At 41.1% G+C, this 22035-nt stretch overlaps 1 protein-coding gene across 1 annotated transcript; it reads right to left on the bottom strand.

Moving 5' to 3' along the window:
• Positions 1-2452: 2452 nt before the first annotated feature.
• Positions 2453-21185, bottom strand: LOC134454281 (NLR family CARD domain-containing protein 3-like). The gene is made up of 13 exons (XM_063205199.1): positions 21080-21185; positions 15785-15892; positions 15393-15500; positions 15170-15277; positions 13012-13119; positions 12256-12329; positions 7446-9225; positions 6657-6818; positions 6216-6386; positions 5570-5743; positions 4969-5015; positions 4401-4537; positions 2453-4142 (listed from the first exon to the last, which is right to left on the bottom strand). The coding sequence occupies exons 2-13, from the start codon at positions 15880-15882 to the stop codon at positions 3732-3734; spliced, it is 3378 nt and encodes a 1125-aa protein (XP_063061269.1). The 5' UTR covers positions 15883-15892; positions 21080-21185; the 3' UTR covers positions 2453-3731.
• Positions 21186-22035: the final 850 nt, after the last annotated feature.

A 22035-nucleotide genomic window follows, 5' to 3' on the forward strand; every position in this document is an offset into this window, starting at 1 on the left:
TTGCGATTAGCAAACCCCCGCAAACTGACAAGGGTATTACAAATAGGCTGTAGGGATGACATGATTGATCATTTTTGTACTGCAATTACTCCAATCGCCTTGGTTTAGTAGTATACTTTCAAAACTTACCACCGAGAAGAAGTTTGCTCATGCGACTATAGCTCACGCGAGAATGTGAGATGTGGTTCCCAACAATTCACGAGTAGCCAAGGTATAGCAACATTACTTTATTATTGTTATGTTTAGGTTGATAAATACACACGTGTTGTTTTGCTGTTCCATTTGCTACCAAGGAAAGGATGCAGGGATAGGCGAATGACGGCTGTTAACGGTTGTCTTATATTTTTGTTTGCCCAATGTTAAAACTTGTATTCATGGAAACCGGTTTTCCGTGAAAATGCTAATCCGCGCATACAACTCGTCGTCACCCACTTAGGAGCTCTATACATAGGTTTCACCAGAGAAACTAGAGTCTTTACGAAAACGCTCACATGCTGGTGGCCAGGAGTGGCACTGCAGCTATGTTCTCGCAGCCAAGTAAATAATGAATGGGTGCCAATGGGGCTGTATGCTTCTTATAATTGTATCTGCCCGTGTAAATTTTCCCCTGGAAATAGCGAAGTCGCTTTCGATAGATAGCGGTAAGTGAAAGCATTTGCCGACACATTTGCATCTTGTCAAGTGTTAGATTCGTGAAAATGACCCTTATTTAAACTATAGCAATGACATAACACGCGACAATCAACTTTATGGCACTTTGCCATTTGTTTTGTAGTTTTTAGTCTGACTTCAGATGTCGATGTGTTTAAAGTTATGTTAGCATTGTTGCAGACACCTGTTATTTATTGCATTTAAAAGCAGTAAGTGTAAATGGGGTAAAGGAAATGACAGCGCTCATCCTTAAAAATTTGGGCTCTTTCAATTAACATGTTGGACGGTGGTGGGGGGTTTTGAGGTGTGTGACCGTAGATGTCTCTGCGAGGATCAGTAAGATTACGTCTATCGTCAGCTCTGGTCGTGAATAGTGAATAGTGAATAGAACAGAATGTGCACACATCTTTGCAAACCAGAGAACAGAACTGTCACTAATCCCTGCTGAGCCATTTAGCCCAATAGGCTCCGATTCATCTTTCACTTGGCTGTGCTCGCCAACGGGGCTATAATGGGAGCCAATGAGAGATTTCTTTCTCAAAGCTTCCATGTTCTCTGGTTTCACGTTTGCAAACATTTGTTTTGTGAGGATGGCCAAGATGCTAAGCAGTGAACCACATGAGCTCACTTTCTGACTGACAGCAGTTTCCAACAATCAGAGGTTGAACAGTGCGCAGCCAGGGTCGTGTGCAGCCGAGGGTGTTTACAAACACGTGCAACCAGGGCCGGCCTGAGGCATAAGCGAACTATGCGATGGCTTAGGGCCCCCACGCCACCAGGGGCCCCATCATCAGCAAAGTTCCAGGAAGAAGTGAACTCGCCACCATTTTCCCACTTTCTGCCACAATGGAAACAGGTGGTGGTATGGGGGGCCTGGATAAAATTTTGCTTAGGGCCCCATAAAGGCTGGGGCCGGCCCTGCGTGCAACCCATATATATGTAGGTGAAGGGATATTTAATCAGCCACAATGATTCACAAAATCAAGGAAACACTTTTGCAAAAATAGTTTCTTTTTAATTTAACACAAAAGAAAATACAGTGGAAAATGTCCCCTGATGATACTGACAGTGCTCCACAAACGCATCCTATCTCCTGCGCCGTACTGCAAATATTAACAATTAAAGACAATGTCACCTTTTTAATCAATCCACTCAACAAGACATTTTGAATCCGTTCTTAACATTTTACATGCATGAATTTTACTGGACCAACATTATTCTGTCGTAATGACTTAATAAATAAATAACAACTTTAGTTAAAAAAAAGATCCACCTGCTCTCATGAGCTGTTGTCCCGCTGTGCCTGCGTATTGACGATTGAAAAGTGCTGCCTGATCTCCACTCCACTTGGCACACTCTATATTAGGGGTGTCAGACGATAAATGGTTCAATCCGGCCCCAGAATCAAAATCAAAAGTAAATCTCTAGCCCATTCCAAAATTTGCTGCGGTTGTCTGATATTTCAGGTTTTTAATACTTGAAAGCAAATGTCTTCTTTTGTCACCATTTAATGCTCCTGATATACCTGCTGTCATCTAACCTGGTTCTCACGATGGTTGTTACCAACCATCTGGAACATTGTCATTCGCTTAGCTCTGGAAAGGCATAGGTGTGTTCAAAACAGCTCGAAACTGATTGGAGAACTCACGTGACTTTTTTAAAATCCGTACTACTTCAACCACTGACTTGTATATACCCCGCCTCGCGATCACGCCCCGCGATTCTGATTGGACAGGCTATGAAACATCTGATTCCGTTCGGGCTCGTGTAAGATTTCCAGACCCTCGTGCGAGCTCACAAAGTTTAACGAAGATGCACGAAGCACGAAAGGGTCTGTGTGAGAGCCAGGCCAGCTCAAGATGATGATTGACTAGCAGTATAAAAATAGGGCCTATAATTCCAATATGAAGCAGAAATAGTGACAATTCGCAACTGCGTTACTGTTCTGGCCCATGTGAGATCAAATAGCATCTGGCCCCTGGACCAAAATGAGTTTGTCCAAATTATTACTGATATCTGTACACACAAACAGCTCACAAATTGAGTCAAAAGTGAAGTCAAAAATCAAGATATTGGTTATCATTCATTTTGAGGAACATCGTAGGCTACAGTATGGGTACAAAATGGGACAGAGGATACTTAGGTAAGTCTTAGGTAATCTACATTCAATCTACATTCATTTTACCATTTTAAAGACCTTGAAGATGCATTACTTGCCATTGCTGTTTTACCTAATGCTAGCTGCTAAAGGTAGGGATAAACACAAAAATAATAAATAACAAAAATAAATTAATACACAATAAGTCACAACATTGAATACTTCACCCGTATCAATGACCAAAAAACACTGCACACTCAAGGAACACTAGTTCCATGTGTTAAAAAAACACTGCACGTTCAGTACATTTCACATTCAAACTGAACCTTGTAAACGTAGTTGTAATACTTGGTCTAAATGGTTAACATCTACAGCAGCAGAAAATGTATTTTGCCTGCCATCTTGACCCAGGGTCACACAACGGCAATTGCATTTATGCCTCATCCGTTCAAGGGGGTAGCCCCCAATGGCGCCGCAAGATAGCTGTGTGGCAGGACTGTACCATGCTCAGGGTACCTCAGTCATGGAGGAGGATGGGGGAGAGCACTGGTTAACTACTCCACCCACCAAATGGAGGGTCGGGAGTCAAACCGGCAACGTTTGGGCTACAAGTCTGACGACCTAACTGTTTACCCATGACTATCATCCTTTTAGAGCATTATTGTGGCAGTAATCATAACAGTCACTTTAAAAGCCAACCCTCAGCTTTGCTTATGGTGGAACTGGAACTCTCTCAAATTATTCTTTTTACTAGTTTTGATCAAAACAGCCTCAAAACACACTTTTAACCTTCTTATCTAAAAACACCCATTCACTGCAATTCAAAATGTCAAGCCTATTGTGCCACCCTTTAACATTAATGTTTGATGCACCCTAGTCTAAAACTGGTGAATGGACATCAGATTACAGGTGGGAATGTTTACATTAACTCTGTTAAAGTTTGAAATGTGCAACTCTGTGTGTGTGTGTGCGTGTGTGGTTGTCAAGTAATGTGACAGAGGGTCACTGATGAGTCCACATAGGTGATCCTAAATCCAGGATAGAGGGGCTCAGTGAAGGTGGAGTGGAACGTGTGCAGGTGTGTGAGTGTGCCAGAGGAGACGCTGTAGAAGGACAGAGTGCCGGCCGGCCAGTCCAAGTAGACTCCTACTCTTCTGGAGCAGGAGGAAGAGGGGGCAGGCACCTCGGTGCGCTTATTGTCGTGCCACACAGAGAAGGTGCTGGAAGACGCTGAGCAGTCTAAAGTCCAGGAGTTTGGGTTGTACCCCACCAGGCTATGGTTGTTGCGTTTTTTCCTGTTCATGCTTTTGTACGCTGCCGCTATGCGAGCTCCATCCCCACCCCACTCAGCCTCCCAGTAGCACCGTCCAGACAGACCCTCTCTACACAACACCTGAAACATACAGGGAGGACACGAGGAGACATATTCACTGTGGTGGGTAAGGGAAAGGGTGTGTGTGTGTGAATGAATATGAATACACCTTTATTGCCCCGAAGGGAATTTGTCTTGCGTTTTGGGAGTACAATAAATTGCAATAGCACACAAGGGCAAGACTAGACTAAAAAAGACAAACAAAGCATACAAAGTAGATTAAATGTGTGTGCACTCGTGCGTGCATGCGAGCAACCACAGATCCTCTGTCCACAGTACCTGCTGCCAGTCATCAAATCTGTCTGGATGGTCAGGATATGGCTTCTCATCTTTCACACACAACACCTTTGTGTTCTCTTCAGAGAGAGAGAGGCTTCTATTGGCTGTGTTTGGATCCAGCATAACATCACAGGCATCTGCACACAAGACAGCATGTCAGATAGAACTGCAGTCCCTCATTCCAACTAGTCAATTTCTGACTACCCTGGACCAGACTGCAATTTTTGATGTCTAAGGTATGCCCTCAGAGTCACAATGTGACGTGCACCTCAAAGGCGCCCTCTTGGGGCAACACAATTTCCCTGACGGGTAGGTTTAGGGGAAGGTTTAGGTTTAGGCCATGTAGTCAACACGTGACTTGGAAGGTATACCCTTAAAGTAAAAAAATGCAGTCTGGTCAAAGGTCTGGTCAAAGTCAGAAATTGACTAGTTGCGGTGAGACTGTGTTGGATAGAGCGCACACACACACACACACACACACACACACACACACACACACACAGACACGCGCACGCGCACACACACACACACACACACACACACACCAGGAAAACACGGATTTACTTACATTTCCGCACGCCTGGTCTCAGTCTAATTTCTGCACAGTGGAGAATGCTGTGCAGACAAGAGAACAAGGAGAAACAAAGACAGGATAGGTGATAACAGGTGAGGAGAGTTAAGAAGAAGGGAGGACAGGAATTCAGAGGAAAAGAGAAGAAAGGTAAAGAGAAGAGAATGGAGATAATGAGAGGATAGGGAGGGGAGAGGCAATTACAGCAAGAATACAAAGATGTGCTGAGTGCATTACACTTAGCTCACGGTTTTATCTTAGGTAACCTTAAGTAACTTCCAGTTGTTACAGTTTATTCAAGTAAATACTTAGGAAAAATATTACGTTTGAGAATGGGCAGCATCCATGTTGGCAATAAAGGAAGTCTCTTCATTTACAACAAATGCCCGTTTGTACTTGAACTACTGCAGTCATGAATATTCAACAGCTACAATGTTATTTATTAACTGCTTGCTGAGAGAACTTTTCTATGATTATCTGATATTCAATTTATTCAATTTTCAAATCTTAATAAATGTTGTTCTCCAGTCTCTACTCAAATGAATAACCTGAATGATATCACATTTTCCCTATACTGTATTGGTTTCAGATGACATACTTGAGTGACTCCAGTTTACAGAGAGGATCCTCCAGTTTAGAAGATAAAAGCTCCCCGCCTAATTCTCCAGGATGATTGTAGCTCAGATCCAGCTGTTTCAGTTGAGAAGGGTTGGAGGTCAGTGCTGCGGCCAGAAATGTACAGCCTTCCACTGAGATGAGACAACCAGACAGTCTGGTGAAACAAGAAGAGGTAATAAGAAGTTAAACATAAGGTATGACATCGTGCTATTAAACACTCCAAAGACAAGCTTTAAAGTTGCTATGCATATCCACACAGCTATCCTCTGGAGGCGATTGAGATACAAATTAGGTCCCAGATCACTGGCCTAATGGAATGGCGTCTTGAATCATTGAGCCATCAGATTATGCTGATTTATTATGAATGTAATAAAAGCTTCAATAGAACTTGAATGTGTGTTTGAGATTGTGTGAAGCTCTGTAATAGATTTTGTAATCCTGTTTATCAGTAGTCCCCAAACTTGTTTTGTGTTGTGTACCCCCTACACTGCTTCTGTTTGCTGTGTTTGGGGGAGCCCAAGTTTGTGATGCACTATTGCTCTATTGCTGCAGACAGGGGACATTTCCTGTCAAGGGAAAACTGCAGTAGTACAACATATTCAGTAAAGTGATGTGATGTCACCAACCTTAATGTCTGCAGTCTGCATCGCGGCCTTCCCAGCTCGTTGGAGAGAAGCTCAACCCCAGAATCCCCCAGGTCATTATGACTCAGGTCCAGCTCCATTATAGAGTTTGTTGACTTGAGTATGCAGACCACAATCTGACAGGACTTGTCACTCAATTCACAGTCACTAAGTCTGAAAGACAGTGACAAAAGAAAGTCTGAATCTAGCCAAATCCAAAACAAGATTCTATACATTCATACTAATTATAGCATCACACCTGTTCACATGTCCACTTTACAGGTACATAAACAATTTCAATGCAGTTGTTGTTTTAATATATCCTTGCAAAAACAGTATGGACATTACATCATGGAAACTAATATATTTTGTATCTATTTAAATGCTTAAAGTCAAAGACTTAAAACAAAGAGGTCAACACACACAAACTCAAAATCTTCCAACCTCAAGATTTGCAGGTGACTGTGATGGCCCGATAGAGCTGCAGCAACTCCTGAGTCCCCCAAGACATTGCAGCTGAGATCCAGTTCCACCAAGTGATTAGCAAACAGCAGGGATCTCTTCACAGTTCCACACGTCCGCTGGCTAAGTTTACATGCAGTGAGCCTGGCCAAGGAAAACAAAGATGCTTTTCCAAACTGACATAGAGTATGAATGAGACGGTAATATGAAATATACCTGTACATATGATCAAAGTGCCAGCTATCATTTGTGAGCACAATCATGTGCCTTTGCCTTTATAATGCTGATAATGAGCACCCCTAAATTCAACCTGTCACGCTGTTTACACATAGACAGTATTTTGATAAACAAATATTCCTCCCTCCGTTTTCCAAAATATCCTTGTTCACACCATCAACAACTCCGCAAAAATGCAGTATGCTGCAGAGAGGCTAGAGGCTAGAGCTGTCATGAATACGTTAAACGTGTGCACAGCAGTTTCTAGATTATGAGAAAGCCATTCAAGTCTCTGTTTTTCTCTGTATATGCTTACATTATTTGTTTTTTTTTCCAAGATCTCCACTTTTGAGTGGTAGAAAGAGAAGTGAAGAAACTTTTTCCTGGGTATGTGTAAATAGCGTGTGAGCCGTCACATTTAAATGGAGGATAAAGGCAACTAAGTGTCAAACTGTGTGTCAAGATTTCTCCCAAATCTTCCTTTCATCTAATATCTGGCTTGTGTGTGTGCGTGCGTGCGTGTGCGTGTGTGTGTGTGGTGAAAATGAAGCCCACCTGGCCCTCCTACAGCATCTCAAAGCTGGTAGCAGTCTCCTGCGTCCCTCATCTGATGTGTTGTAGCTCTTTAGGTCAAACTCATCCAGAACTTTCTCAGACAGCAGAAGCATATGGGCAATGGCTGAACAGTGAGCAGGAGATAACCTCTGTTTGAAGTCCTTAGGCGACTGGAGGTACTGCTGAATTTCTTTCAGTATGGAGTCATCGTTCACTTCAGACAAGCACTGCAGCAGACTGATGCATCTCTCGGGTGATAAATGCTCCTTGTTCAGCCCTTTAATGTACTGGCATGTCTCCTTGATGCTGTCCGTAGTATCGTGTGTCCGGTTCAGCAGCCCTGTCAAAAGTCTCTGATTTGTCTCCAGAGCAACCCCCATCAGGAACCGCAGAAAAAGGTCAAGGTGTCCGTTTGTGCTGTCCAGCACTTTGCCTACTGCCCGCTTGAGGCTGTCCTCCAAGCAGAAGAAAGTCCCTACACTCTCCATCAGGTGGGTGTAAGACACAAAAACATGCAGGGCAGCCAGAAACTCCTGGATGCTCAGGTGAACGAAACAGTACACCTTCTTCTGCTGAAATACAGATTCCTCTTTGAAGATCTTCGTGCACAAGCCAGAGTACTCTGACGCCTCTGTGATGTTAATGGGCTTAATGCCGCTGTCCTGCAGGTCTTCTTCGTAAAACATGACTCTGCCATTTTCCAGGTTTCGGAAAGCAAGTTCTGCCAATTTCATTATTATTTCTTTCTGTGATTTTAGGAAACTCTCCCGATCTGCCTCATTTCCGTCTTGATACTTCTGTTTTTTCCTGAGGGTCTGAATCAGCAGGAAGTGTATGAACATCTCTGTCAGAGTTTTGGGTATGTCTTGGGTCTTGTCTTGTTGCACCATCTGCTGAAGCACGGTGGCTGCAATCCAACAGAAGACTGGAAGGTGACACATGATGTAGAGACTCCTGGATTCCTTAATGTGAGAGATGATTCTGGTGGACAGACTCTCATCACTGATTCTCTTCCTGAAATACTCATCTTTCTGTGGGTCATTGAATCCTCGCACTTCTGTAACTTGGTCAACATAATCACTAGGTACCTCACTGGCTGCTGCTGGTCGTGAGGTTATCCAGATGAGTGCAGAGGGAAGTAGAGATCCTTGAATGAGGCTCGCCATCAGGACATCCACTGTGGCCTTGTGTGTCATGTCATATACTTTTGGTATATACTGGAATTGAAGCGAAATTCGGCTTTCGTCCAGACCATCAAAGACAAAGACAAGCTGACAGCCTGTCAATCTTTCAGCATCATTTAGCTCCTTCAGCTCAGGGTGGAATTCTAGCAACAAGTTGTGGAGAGTATAAGTACCATTGCGGACCAAATTTAACTCACGGAAAGGAAGCGGAAATATGAAGTCCACATTCTGATTGGCTAATCCATCAGCCCAATCAAGAATGAACTTCTGCACAGAGACTGTTTTCCCAATGCCAGCCACACCTTTGGTCATCACAGTTCTGATATGCTTCTCCTGTCCAGGTAAGGGCTTGAAGATGTCATTGCAGTTGATTGGTGTTTCTTCTGTGGTTTGCACTCTGAATGCTGACTCAACCTGCCAAACCTCATGCTCCTTATTAATTCTTTTACTCTCTCCGTCAGTGATGTAGAGCTCTGTGTAGATCTCATTGAGTAGTGTCTCAGCTCCGGGTTTGATGATGCCTTCTGATATATTCTCAAACCTCTTCTTCAGGCAGGCCTTATGATTCTCTATAACTTTCAGTAGAACTTCATCTTCTGTTTTAAAAAATAAGAAACCTACTTAGCCTAAAACTGTACTTACCATTAAAAGAAAGGAAGTGAGATTTTAGGACAACACATCCAGCAAGTAGGGATGCAAATGATTAATCAATTATTCAACTTTAATAGATGAATGCGTTAATCGATTTAAAAACATAAATCGCGATTAATCACCAATTCGACTGACCCAGGTGAAATGGGCATGTGCAGAGTGTGTTTGAAGAGGCGTTTGAATAGTGGGATTATTTAACCCTCTAGCTACCAGAATTTTTTTTGAATAGGCCGGAATTCTACCAAGAATTCTGAGGAAAAATTGACATTTTGGTCATATTTTAAATAATGTCAAATAACTTGAAAAGACATGAAAAGTGTCAATTACAAGTTACTTTCATATTAAAGTAGAGAAAACACACTTTCAAATGGTATATTATTTATGGATAATGTATTGTTCAGTATTCCCATAGAGTGCCTTTGATGTGGATTAAATGATAAAAATGTGATAAAATCCGATATTATATAGGCCTATCTATCTATATATCTATATATTTAGGCCTATCTATCTATCGATCTCTCTATCCATCTATCTATCTATCCTTCCGTCTATCCATCCATCCATCCATCCAGGGTCAAAGTTGAACAATGATCATGTGACGACAACAAATGTCGTTCACCCAAAAGTCCTGTTTTCAAGCGGTTTCAAGCGGTATAACTGTAATGGACTACACTAGCTAATAATGTTTGAACTAAACCATGCCAAAGACGTGTAAGGATAACCGTTGAATTTGGCACAGGTAAGACGCGCCAGGCATCAAAGAGTAATACGGAATTGAAGTGCTACAAACACCACGTTGGTAGGCTATTATTGGAAGTTAGCATTCAACTCAACGTCTTCACGCACATTTTTATGAAGGACAACGTGGAGTAGTAACAGTCCTTGACTGCTTTGCCAAAGCTGACACGCAAAATGAGTAGCCTATCATGCTGCGCTTCCTTCACACGACGCGCCTGTTACGCAGAGCTGTCGCTGTTTGTTGTTCCAGGAAACTAAGATAGTTGGATACCAACATATGGTTTGACTCTGAAAACACACCGAAGACAGTTTACATTTTTAATATGTAGCGTGTAGACATCGGCTGGACAGTTGTGTTTGCTATTTAGGACCATGGCAGAACTCATCACAGTTGAACACCATCTCATAAGCCTAATAAAACAACATGATCTAAAAATAGCCTAAATAGTCATAAAAATGTGCTGTTGACCATGAAAATAGATCGAAGAGGGTTGGAAGTTTTCATATTTAGTGTATATTGGTTGTAGAAACAGAATGGTTGTGTTTGTAGCCATCCAATCTCGGACGGCCGTCATTTGAATTGACGGCAGATTGCCAAATCGCATAAAGCGGCGCATCTCGTAATAAAATCTAAAATACTGAAAAATAATATAATATAAACATATAGTTTTTATACTGAAAGTATATCGAGGAGGGTCTGTAATATTGAGCTAAAGTGTTTGAAAGCTGGGAAAACTGCATGATGACGGCCGTTCAGCCGTATTTTCATATGAAAATATTCCGGCCGGCCGCGGCCATTCTGGTACAGATCCAGCCGGACGTTCACGGCCGTTATGGGAGCTAAAGGGTTAAATCACCTTTGGATTAAAGAATTTAAGTCAAGTCAAGTCAAGTCGGCTTTATTCTCAATTTCTTTATATGCACTGGTCATACAAAGAATTTTTAATTACGTTTCGTACTTCCTTTGCAGACATAGGAGTGATTCTACGATTCGACTGCGCTTTTGGCAAAAGCAAAATGTCAATTATCAGTATTTTTTTTCAACTAAATGACCTAGATGTTTACATAGTGTATATATTAAAGTTTCCAAACAAACAAATTTCCAAGCTTAATATTGAGACAGTAGCCAATTGGATTGCAATTCGATTGCAGCGAACATTTGCTTGATTATTTTGTCAACATTGTTATCGACAAATAGGCCTACTATGTCATTTCAAACATATAAAAATAGTACAGAGTTGAAACAACATACAACATGACAATAATGTTGTCATTAATCTGTGCAACTGATATAGAAAATGTGATTGTTGAGCTTCATAAGTAGGATTTTATGATTCACTGTGATACAGACTGACACATTTTTCATTAGAAATCCTGGTAACGTCTGATTTGAATTTAGTCACCCTCCTTAAAAAAGACTTCCTTCTCCAGAGATAATCCCTAGTGTCTGTTCATAGGATTTTTCCAACACATAAGGGATAAATAGCACAAAAACACTTTCAAAACAGTCAACCGTGTTACTCAACTGTGTTACGGTCAACAGTGCAGGGGAACAAGTCGGCACTTTTTTAGGAGAAAAAAACAGAGCAGACAAACCCATCTCCCTAGAACACAAATTATTTTGTTTGTTTGTCTGTCAATATGGAGATAAATTGGCAAAACATACTCCTCCTCAACTGTCATAGCTGATGCGTAACACCATTGACGGTAACACGGCTTGACATTTCAGCCATTTTTATGGTGTTGTGCTAACTGAGGACCTCAGAAGTTCCACCACTTGATCCCATGAACAGTGATATGGGTTTCAAACCTGACCCATGTAGTATTATTTATATGATAATATCAAAGTCTTACACTTCTCTCTATCTTTGTTAGACTTCTAAAGTGCTAGTGTATGCAATAGAAGCCAAAAGCCACAGGAAGACCCAAAGTGTAGAGGGATGTAGAGGCATAAATACCGGCAACTTCAACTGGGACATAACAAAGGTAGGGTCTAATTTAAAGGTGGATGCCTTCAATATAGGCCTAAAGTGTGTATATTGTTTGTGTTCATAGTATGGCCCTTGGATGACTTTTACGGCCCTTGGAGGAATTTGAAGTGGCCCCTCAAATGAAAAAGGTTCCCCACCCCTGGTTTACAGTGATATCTGATTCGAAACCTGACACCCCAAGACCAACACGCTTACCTTTCAGTGAAATAGGATTCAAACCTGACACCCCAAGACCAACCCGCTTACCTTGAGCCCTTTGGGGCCTCTTTCCACTCTCTGCTTGGCCTTCCAGGTCCTCAGCATGCTGCCAGTAGCTGCTCCTGCAGAAAGTGGTGAGTGAAACATCAAGAGAGTGTGTGTGTGCGTGTGCGTGTGCGTGCGTGTGTGTGTGTGTGTGTGTGTGTGTGAGGAGAGGAGAGGATGAGAGAAAGAAGAGGAGAGAGCACAGAGGAGAGGAAGAGGAAAGAGAGAACACGAGAGAAGAGAGGGAGAGAGGAGAGAAGAGACAAAATAGCCCCGTTTATACTGCAGGCCATTGGCCCAGGAACTTAGGCCCAGGAACTGAAGCCTGGGAACTTAAGCCCAGGGCTAGAGTTCCTGGTGCGTTTATACTGCAGGCCAACTGAAAATTCTAAATGGAATGGTAGCCGTGGTAACCCATTGAAAAATGACCTGTAAGCACCAGGGCTAACTGGTGGCCCTGGCAGTTGAGGAGGACCTGTTACCTGGACAACAGTTCTTGGTTTGGCCCAGTTCTGGCCTAGCCCAGGCGGTATAAACTGGTACAGGGGCTGGGCTTAGGTTCCTGGGCTTAAGTTCCTGGGCCAATGGCCCGCAGTATAAACTGGGCTAATGATGTTCATTTGGGTGTTGACAGTCCCCATGGAGCCAAAGGGGTGTTATGCTAAGTCATGTTAAGTAATGTTATGTCACGTCACGTCATGTCCCGTTATGTTATGTTTAGATTTAAAAAAAAAAAGACATTTATAGAACTGTACTTACCGTGGAGGAGGCTGAGGGCTGATACTTGGGGATTGGACTATGGACTTGTCACTCCTCATAGACAGACAACTGGGCACAGGAGATGACGATCTGTGCTTCTTAGACGTTCTGGTGATAGAAATACATGAATTCATATAAATGCACACTGTATACACATAAATTATCAATTATCAATTATACTGTAAATACAGTATTGTTTTAAGATAAACACTGGAGACGAGGCTCTGCGTTCCTACAATTCCCTTGAAGGGGTAAGTCACTGAGTTTGCATGCTGCGTCTTACACAAAGGATTACAGTGCACACGTGAGGAAGAGGGTTTACAGTGAAGTTAGTGTAAGGTCATAATGGTCATGGTTAAATGTCATGACAAATATATTACTGTCTGGACTACCAGAACCTGTTTTCTCACAGTGGTGTTGTTTTAGTTTGTTAATAAATGTATTTATCTATCTATTTATTCAGGTATGTAGGCGCCAGATGCCTATTTCATGCTTAATTTTGAATTTGCCCCATATTTTGTGTATTTGATATTGATACTTCATGTTATAATTTCATATTGATAAGATATTTGATATTATATTTAATTCATGATTGATAGTAATAATTTAGATTAAAAACATATGTACATGGTTAAAATGTTGATTTAAATATTTACTGGAGGTTACGTGCGCGCGCCTTTAATGACTTGGGAATTGTGCGCGAGGTGCCCAGCACAGTAGCCATTCTTGGATCGACACGGCTGGAGGAAGGTTGGTGCCTCACGGTTTTCTGACCGTGTCATGTCGTGACATGCCCGTGCCATACTTGATATGTGGAGCCTCATAGGTTTATAATTTAAGACTTGTGAAAGTTTAGGAAGTCTATTTTCAGTTGTATTTGTTTATGTCGTCTTTTTCGTTTTAAAATAAATATACTAAACGTGATTTCGGTGAAAGACTTCATTTCTTTGGATCCTGGAACACGCGTCAGCCACAAAGCTCCAACCTTTGAATATTTTAGTTTTAGATTTCGAAAATACCCTACAAGGTACTTACTGTAGAGGATGTTGGGAGCTTATATTTGGTGGTTGGTCTATGGACTTGTCACTCTTCATAGACACACAACTGGGCACTGGAGATGATGATCTGCACTTCTTAAATGTCCTGGTGACAGAGATACACAAATAACACTCATAATACGTTATTGATAAATACCATAGACGAGACTGTGTTCCTTCAATTCCCTTGAGGGGGTACAATGTTTTACATCATGATCTACCTTTTAAGTCATCGGGTTTGTATACTGCATCTTACATGAAGGATAGCAGTGCATAAGTGAGGAAGAGGATATACAGTGTAGAGAGTGTTAGTACATAATGGTCAGGCTTAAATGTGATGACAAATACATTACTGTCTGGATTACCGATACCTCTTTTCTCACAGTGCTGTTGTTTTAATAAAATGTTATTTATTTATTGTAATGTGTGTATCTATTTACTTATTAATGTATGTACTCACAGTGGAGTAGAGTTCTGACTTTTATTTGGTGGCTGGACTAACTTGTCACTCTTCATAGACACACAGCTGGGCCCTATGTACGATCAGCTCCAACGGACCCCCCAGATATATATTTTCAGAATTCGGACTGTGTGTGGGCCCCCTAAATACATAGGGCCCTGGTGCCTCAGTTACACTTTACTCCCCTGAAAGACACCTCATTATACTGTACATATTAGCAACATACTTACTGTGGAGGGGAGTGGGGGCTGATATTTGGTGGCTGATGTATGGACTTGTCACTCTTCATAGACACACAACTGGACACTGGAGATGATGATCTACGCTTCTTAAACATCCTGACAACAGATTCATGCATACACATGAATACACATATTGAGCATGTTACATTACATTACACAGCTATTGCCTTTATCCAAAGCCACTTTAAGTTATTTTACAGGGTAGTGGTTACAGTCCCTAGAGCAATGTGGGGTTAGGTGACTTGGACACTGGATAGACTGGGATTCGAACCTGCAACCCTCTGATCTTACGTTCACCTCCCGAACCACTATGCCACGGCTGCCCACATTAACATTGATAAATGCAGGATTGTTTTAAAATAAAGTTTAGAAAAATGTGTCTTATTATTAGTAGTAATACAGCACAGCACAGCACTTACTGTGGAGGAGGTTGGGGTCTTATATTTGGGGGCTGATGTATGGACTTGTCACTCTTCATAGACACACAACTGGGCACTGGAGATGATGATCTGCACTTCTGAGACGTCCTGGTGACAGAGATACACAGATACATAAACGCACATAATACACATTAAGATATCACTATACCTGAGATATAAATACATAAAAACAGCTGGGAATAGGCGACATTATAGTACTCACCGAGGAGGAGATAGGGGGCTTATATTTGGAGGCTGCTCTATGGACTTGTCACTCTTCATAGACACACAGCTGGACACTGGAGACTGAGGTCTGTGCTCTTGAGACGTCCTTGACAACGGAAATATACACATTCTTAAATATACGGAAATATACATTTACTGATGAAGGCCATTACAGGCCGAAATATGTTGGCAATCTTTAAAATGTTCAACCATTAATTTTTAATTTAAAACTTTTTTAACGAAGAAGAAGAAGAGTGCCTTGGATGTCTTAATCCTTGTTCCAACACACATACACATGGTCTACTTGGCTATGAAGATAGCACATCACACATTACACAGGTTTAACATAATGTTTAGAAAGAGGTTTGTTTGTATTAGTTAAGTACTCACTGTGGAGGAGGTTGGGGTCTTATATTTGGGGGCTGATGTATGGACTTGTCACTCTTCATAGAGACACAGCTGGACACTGGAGACTGAGGTCTGTGCATCTTAGACGTCCTGGCGACAGAGATCATAAATACACATCTTGAGCTATTGATTATATTACATTACATAACACTTAACTGACACTTTTATGCAAATCAACTTAGAGTCATTTTACAGGGTATTGCTTACAGTTCCTGGAGTCATGTGGGGTTAGGTGCCTTGCTCAAGGGCACTTCAGCCATGGATAGAGGTGTAGGGAGGACTGGTAAAGGTGGGATTCGAACTCACAACCCTCAGATCTTAAGGCCACATCCACTAGGCCATGGCTGCCCGGACTAATATTGATGAATGCAGTATTGTTTGAAAATAAAGTTTAGAAAAAAGTGTATTATAAATATTACTATTACAGCACTCACAGTGGAGGAGATTGGGGGCTGATGTTTGGTGGCTGGTCTATGGACTTGTCACTCTTCATAGACAAACAGCTGGACACTGGAGACTGAGGTCTGTGCATCTTCAACTGGCTTAGAGGGGAAATGTTTTAACATTATAGATTACAGTATATTTTTATGCCACTGACTATGTATATTACCTGTTACATTACAAAGAACATAGACATACACATAGTAGAATATCTCAAGGGATTGACTTAGAAAAACTTGTAGGCCAGGGCCAGGAAATGAGTGGGAGCGAGAGAAAGGAGGGGATCAGGAAATTAACTCGGGCCGGAATCGAACACGGGCGTAAAAGAACGGTGCCTGAGCAGTTTGGGCCACAATGATACCAAATGCCAAATGCTGATGCCAAGACAGGCCAATTTGAGAGCGTGACAATAAAGCAGTGGGAAGGGGACAGGGGAGGATCGAGAAATTACCTCGGGTCGGAATCGAACCTGGGTCCCTGGCGTAATAGTACGGTGCCTTAGCCGTTTGAGCCAAAATGATGCCAAACAGCAAATGTTTTTTTTTTATCTGTCAGCAGGATAACTCAAAACCTGTGTGAAGTTGGCACCCCATATGTTGAAAATATGAATAAAAGCATTTTGGTTTGTTTGTGCATCGCTTGTGCAGACGAAGCACAAACGATTCCAACCATTTTCGAGCCATTTGGATGTTGACGGGGTGCTGCTGAGTGACCTACTTTCAAAAAAAAAAATAAGTTAAATAATAAAAAATGGTTTGTGCACAAACATTAATTTTGTCTGCACAAAAGTGCACAATCTATTCCAACCATTTTTGAGTCATTTGAATGTTGACGGGGTGCTGGGTGACCTAAGGTCACCAACCTCTTAAATGTTATGGTCTTACAAATGGTTTGTGGACAAACTAGGGGTGGGCATAGATTATTTATTTTTTTAATCTAGATTAATCTCACTGTAGTCTCACTGTAATCTAGATTAATCTATATCAAAATGGCTCATTTAGAATAGGCACGCTAGCGAAATAGTGATGAAAAAAACTCGGGGATTTCTTAAGACAGATGGCGCATTAGACAAGAGCTCATCTCTTTTTTCCAAAATGCATCTCAGCTTCATAAAAATGGCCATGTTAATACTTGGTGATGAAAAAAAAATCACTGCAATATTTGTAAAGTGTGTCGAATTTACAGTCATAAGATACTGAAATTTCAAAATGAACAGTGCTATAAATTGTAGAGGCAAATACAGCTAAATCTATTTAACATTTAGGCTATTTAAACAAAATGACCTCAACAATTCATCATTTCTAATGGAGAGAGAGAGAGAGAGAGAGAGAGAGAGAGAGAGAGAGAGAGAGAGAGAGAGAGAGAGAGAGAGAATCTGCCACCGACTGTTAAAAAGAGCGGCGGCTCCTTTAAGAGAGGGTGGAGCTTTGCAGCAGGGACAGAGTAGCGGCAGGATCCTAGATCTACCTGCAGACCCTACGCAGCTCTGGCCCAAACCTGACAGTTGTTCTCAGAGTTTAGAATGCCAGCGGAGTCACAACTGGAAATGAATTCAGTTTGAAAAAAAAAAAAACATCAAGCGCGACGACCGCGCTACACGTTTATTACCGTTTGACATGAGAATATCTCGTCGCAAATGCGTGATTGCAACACAAACAATTAGCGAGAGTAAGCCTAGATATTAACAGTTTCAGTTTGACAATCTTCAAAATGCATATTACACGGACTGTTTTGCAATTGTGGCACAGGCAAGATTTCTGGAACAGGACTGTTGTTGTTTGTGTTCCATGCAATGCGCGAGGCAAGGCTGTCGGGCTGGTAGCCTACTCACACACAATAATGTCTCTCGCTTCACCTCTAACAATAACGTCTCTCTAGTCTACCACTTATGAAAAAACACGCAAACAACGCCTACCACGGTAGAGAGATTAATGTTTACAGCATGCAAACACTGTTCATATTTAGTAGGTTTGATGAAGCAACAGGTGGGGAGGAGAAGCGACCGGAGCGCAGTCTGAAAGACTCTGTCAATCGAACGCTATGGTGATGTGCATACCCAAACTCCAAACCCAATTTCGAGAATAGATTAACGTGCGACATTTTCTTTATCGCCCGATAAGAGTCTCACATTATCGCAGCACGTTAACGCCGATAACGGCCCACCACTAGCACAAACGTTAATTTTACCTGCACAAACGTGCACAAACGAAGCACAAATGATTCCAACCATTTTTGAGTCATTAAGATGTTGACCGGGTGCTGATTGACCTACTTTCAACAAATTAAAAGTTAAATATCTTAAAAATTGTTTGTGCACAAATGTTAATTTTGAGTGCACAAACGAAGTACAAACGCACAAACGATTCCAACTATTTTCGAGCCATTTGGATGTTGACGGGGTGCTGAGTGACCTACTTTCAAAAAATTGAAAGTTAAATAATAAAAAAAATGGTTTGTGCACAAACATTAATTTTGCCTGCACAAACATGCACAAACAAAGCACAAACGATTCCAACCATTTTTGAGTCATTTGGATGTTAATGGGGTGCTGAGTGACCTTTGGTCACCAACATCTTAAAAGTTAAATATCTTAAAAATGATTAGTGCACAAATATTAATTTTGCCTGCACAAACGAAGCACAAACGAAGCACAAACGATTCCAACCATCTTTGAGTCATTTAGGTGTTGACAGGGTGCTGAATGACCTACTTTCAAAAAATGAAAAGTTAAATAGCATAAAAACGATTTGTACACAAATGTTAATTTTGAGTGCACAAACGAAGTACAAACGATTCCAACCATTTTTTAGTCATTTGGATATTGAAGGGTTGCTGGGTGACCTACTTTCAAAAAATTAAAAGTTAAATAATAAAAAAATTGTTTTTGCACAAACATAAATTTTTCCTGCACAAACGTGCACAAACGAAGCACAAGTCCAACCATTTTTGAGTCATTTGGATGTTAATAGGGTGCTGAGTGACCTAAGGTCACCAACCTCTTAAAATGTAAATATCTTGAAGAGGGTTTGTGCACAAACGCTCATTTTGCCTGCACAATCGTGCACAAATGGTGTACAAACGAACCAAAATGATTTTATTCAGATTTTCAACATATGGGGTGCCAACTTCACACAGGTTACTAACTACCAAACTAATCAACATTCCATTTTCTAACTACACAAAAAGAAGGCAGAAAGACTTAAAATGAAAACAGCGTGTAATGTTCTATTCCTTGGCGGAGGTCTGCGTTCTCTGAGAGCTTCTAGTTACCTCCGCCTAGGAGGTAATGTTTTCGGTCGCATTGGTTTGTCTGTTTGTCTGTTTGTCTATTTGTCTATTTGTCTGTCTGTCTGTTTGTCAGTAGGATAACTGAAAAGAGTCATTTCAAATTGAAAAAAAAACTATTGAATATCAAAAAAAACTTAAATTTCAATGGCCATTTCCTTGTCGAAACGTAGCCTGNAATGTCATGAACAACACCTGGAATGCTGGTGTTTGGCACTTTTTTCATTTCAGAGATAATGGGACTCAAAAATATCATACAGATCACATAGTAATAATATGGTAATACCATAGTAATATCACATGACAGCATGTCTATCGGAATATGTAACAAAAATGGTCAGTGTCCATGGTCCCAGGTTTCAGAAACTAAGGCAGATGTCCATTTATACACACCAAATGTTTGATTTGTGAATGTTTGAACATTCCTTCTCAATGTACCGGTACCTGTGCCATCTTCCCTTTACTTTAAAGAGAGAAACAATCGCTACACTCTCATTTTGTACTCCACCAGTGCATGTGATGCAGCAGCTGTGTCTTTTGTACATAATGCACAAGTACCCCTTGAGTACATGGAATAGGGGCACACAAGGGTGCAGGGCCCACCGAGAAAATAGCCGTTATGCCAGATGGCCAGTCCAGCCCTGTCCCTGACACTACTCTATTACTACTTCATTACAACTCATTTCAACCTTTATGTCCCATTATCTCTTAAATGAATAAAAAACCACACTCACCATTTTCAGGTGTTGTTTATGACCTGACAGGCTACTTTTAGACAAGAAATTTTAAAATATACTTTTTTTGATATTCAATTTGTAAAGTTTTCAATTCATCATAATTCATATTCTGAAGGTTGTTGTATTCCATGCTATTTGTGTAATTTGTAGAGCCAAAAAAAGAGCTTTCAAACAACACCACAAACATCTTTTTGTGACTTGTAACACGGACTGATATAATCAAGGCTGAATGTATCGTGTCCTACCCTCTTATGTAAACCTTTCCTAGTCTGTTTCTCCCTTAATATTGGTGTCAGATTCACACAAATGCAGTTCTGGGGTGCTACCTTGCTACTAAAAAGGCACACCAAGTATGATTGAAATCTGTGTCGGTCGGGTCCCAAAGTGTCTGATTTCACGTGAAATGACCCAAAAACTAATCAACGTATTTGGACGAAACCTTGTGGAGTTGTTGGTAATGACCCAAGGAACAAGGGATTCAATTCTGGTGGTGATCCGGATCACGAACCAGAACCATTGCTGGCTTATAAATCTAGACACCCCTAGTGACCATAAGTTGAATGCGGGACAGGGCAAAATATTTCTGTTTCAAATTCCACAAAAAGAAGGCAGAAAGACTTAAATGAAAATAGGGTGATAGTACGGAGACAGTGAGATACAGTGAATATGTGATAGTACGGTGACAGTAAAGTGGGTGAAATGAGTGGGTCAGAGAGATGGAGGAGGGTCAGGAAATAGCCTTGGGCTTGGGCAGGATATAATTAAGCCTGGGTGCCTGCATAAACGTACGGTGCCCTAGCCATTTGATACTCACTTACTAAGACTCAGGAGGATTGCCGCTGAAATGTAGCTGTGGCGTAGCTGAGGACATGTCAGTCTTCATAGACGCACTTCTGCCAACTGGAGACGGTGGCCAATATGTCTCCAATCTCCTTAGGGGGGAGGGAATCAAAGATGTTATATTGTGGGATTTTATGCTAAAATGCTCAAACACAAAATGTGTCAAACATTCAGAGTGTAACATTGAGTTAAAATAACCTTAACACAATGCATGTGTCAAAAAATAACATTCAGTGCACATTTCACATTGAAGTTTTTGGTAGGCTATATTTGGGTTTCTGGCAATGACCAAAAATTAGAGGATGCATTAGGCCTAATATGTCAATCAGATTAAGTAGGCTACCAGGTCCCGGACCCACCTCATAATCCATTTATCTAGCATATTTTGATCCCCACCTCTTGACGCAGTAGTTGTAATAGTCAGGTATCTTGTGTAATTTCGTTCAATTTTTTGGGGGATTATGAAAACTATATATTTTTGGAAACCTTAGACTGTGAGGAATCAGAAGAGCGATGTTTGACAATTTTTTTGGGTTGCTATGGTGACCATATAGGGCTTTCAAAATGGCCGCCTTTTAATACCAATTTATCCTATCTTGCATCTTCAGGAATACCTGTAAATTAATTTTTAGCAATCAATTTGTCATGTGGGATGAGAGAAACTATTTCCATATAGTTTTGGATGATCAGTGACCCATACTTGAGTTTTTGTTATGTTTTATTTTGTTTTAAGGCGAGACAGGGCAGGTAAATAGGGTACATTTTTAAACTTACAGATATCACTATGAAACTTTACCAGTCAATTAATCATATGAATAGGAGAACAAAATGTATTATAAGTTTAGTATAATGTTAAGTTTAAATGTACTTATTAGGCTATATCTAATTAAATATGCACTAATTTGCATATAATTTGAAGCAACTAATCTG

The sequence above is a fragment of the Engraulis encrasicolus genome, chromosome 1 (assembly GCF_034702125.1).
Source record: "Engraulis encrasicolus isolate BLACKSEA-1 chromosome 1, IST_EnEncr_1.0, whole genome shotgun sequence".
Lineage (NCBI taxonomy): Eukaryota > Metazoa > Chordata > Actinopteri > Clupeiformes > Engraulidae > Engraulis > Engraulis encrasicolus.

Coding starts and splice junctions, on each gene's coding strand:
- LOC134454281 (XM_063205199.1), bottom strand. CDS start 15,882: ATGCACAGACCTCAGTCTCCAGTGTCCAGCTGTGTCTCTATGAAGAGT. Junction 15,501..15,784: donor AGACCCCAACCTCCTCCACA/GTGAGTACTTAA, acceptor TCCGTTGTCAAG/GACGTCTCAAGAGCACAGAC. Junction 4,143..4,400: donor GATTTGATGACTGGCAGCAG/GTACTGTGGACA, acceptor TGTATGTTTCAG/GTGTTGTGTAGAGAGGGTCT.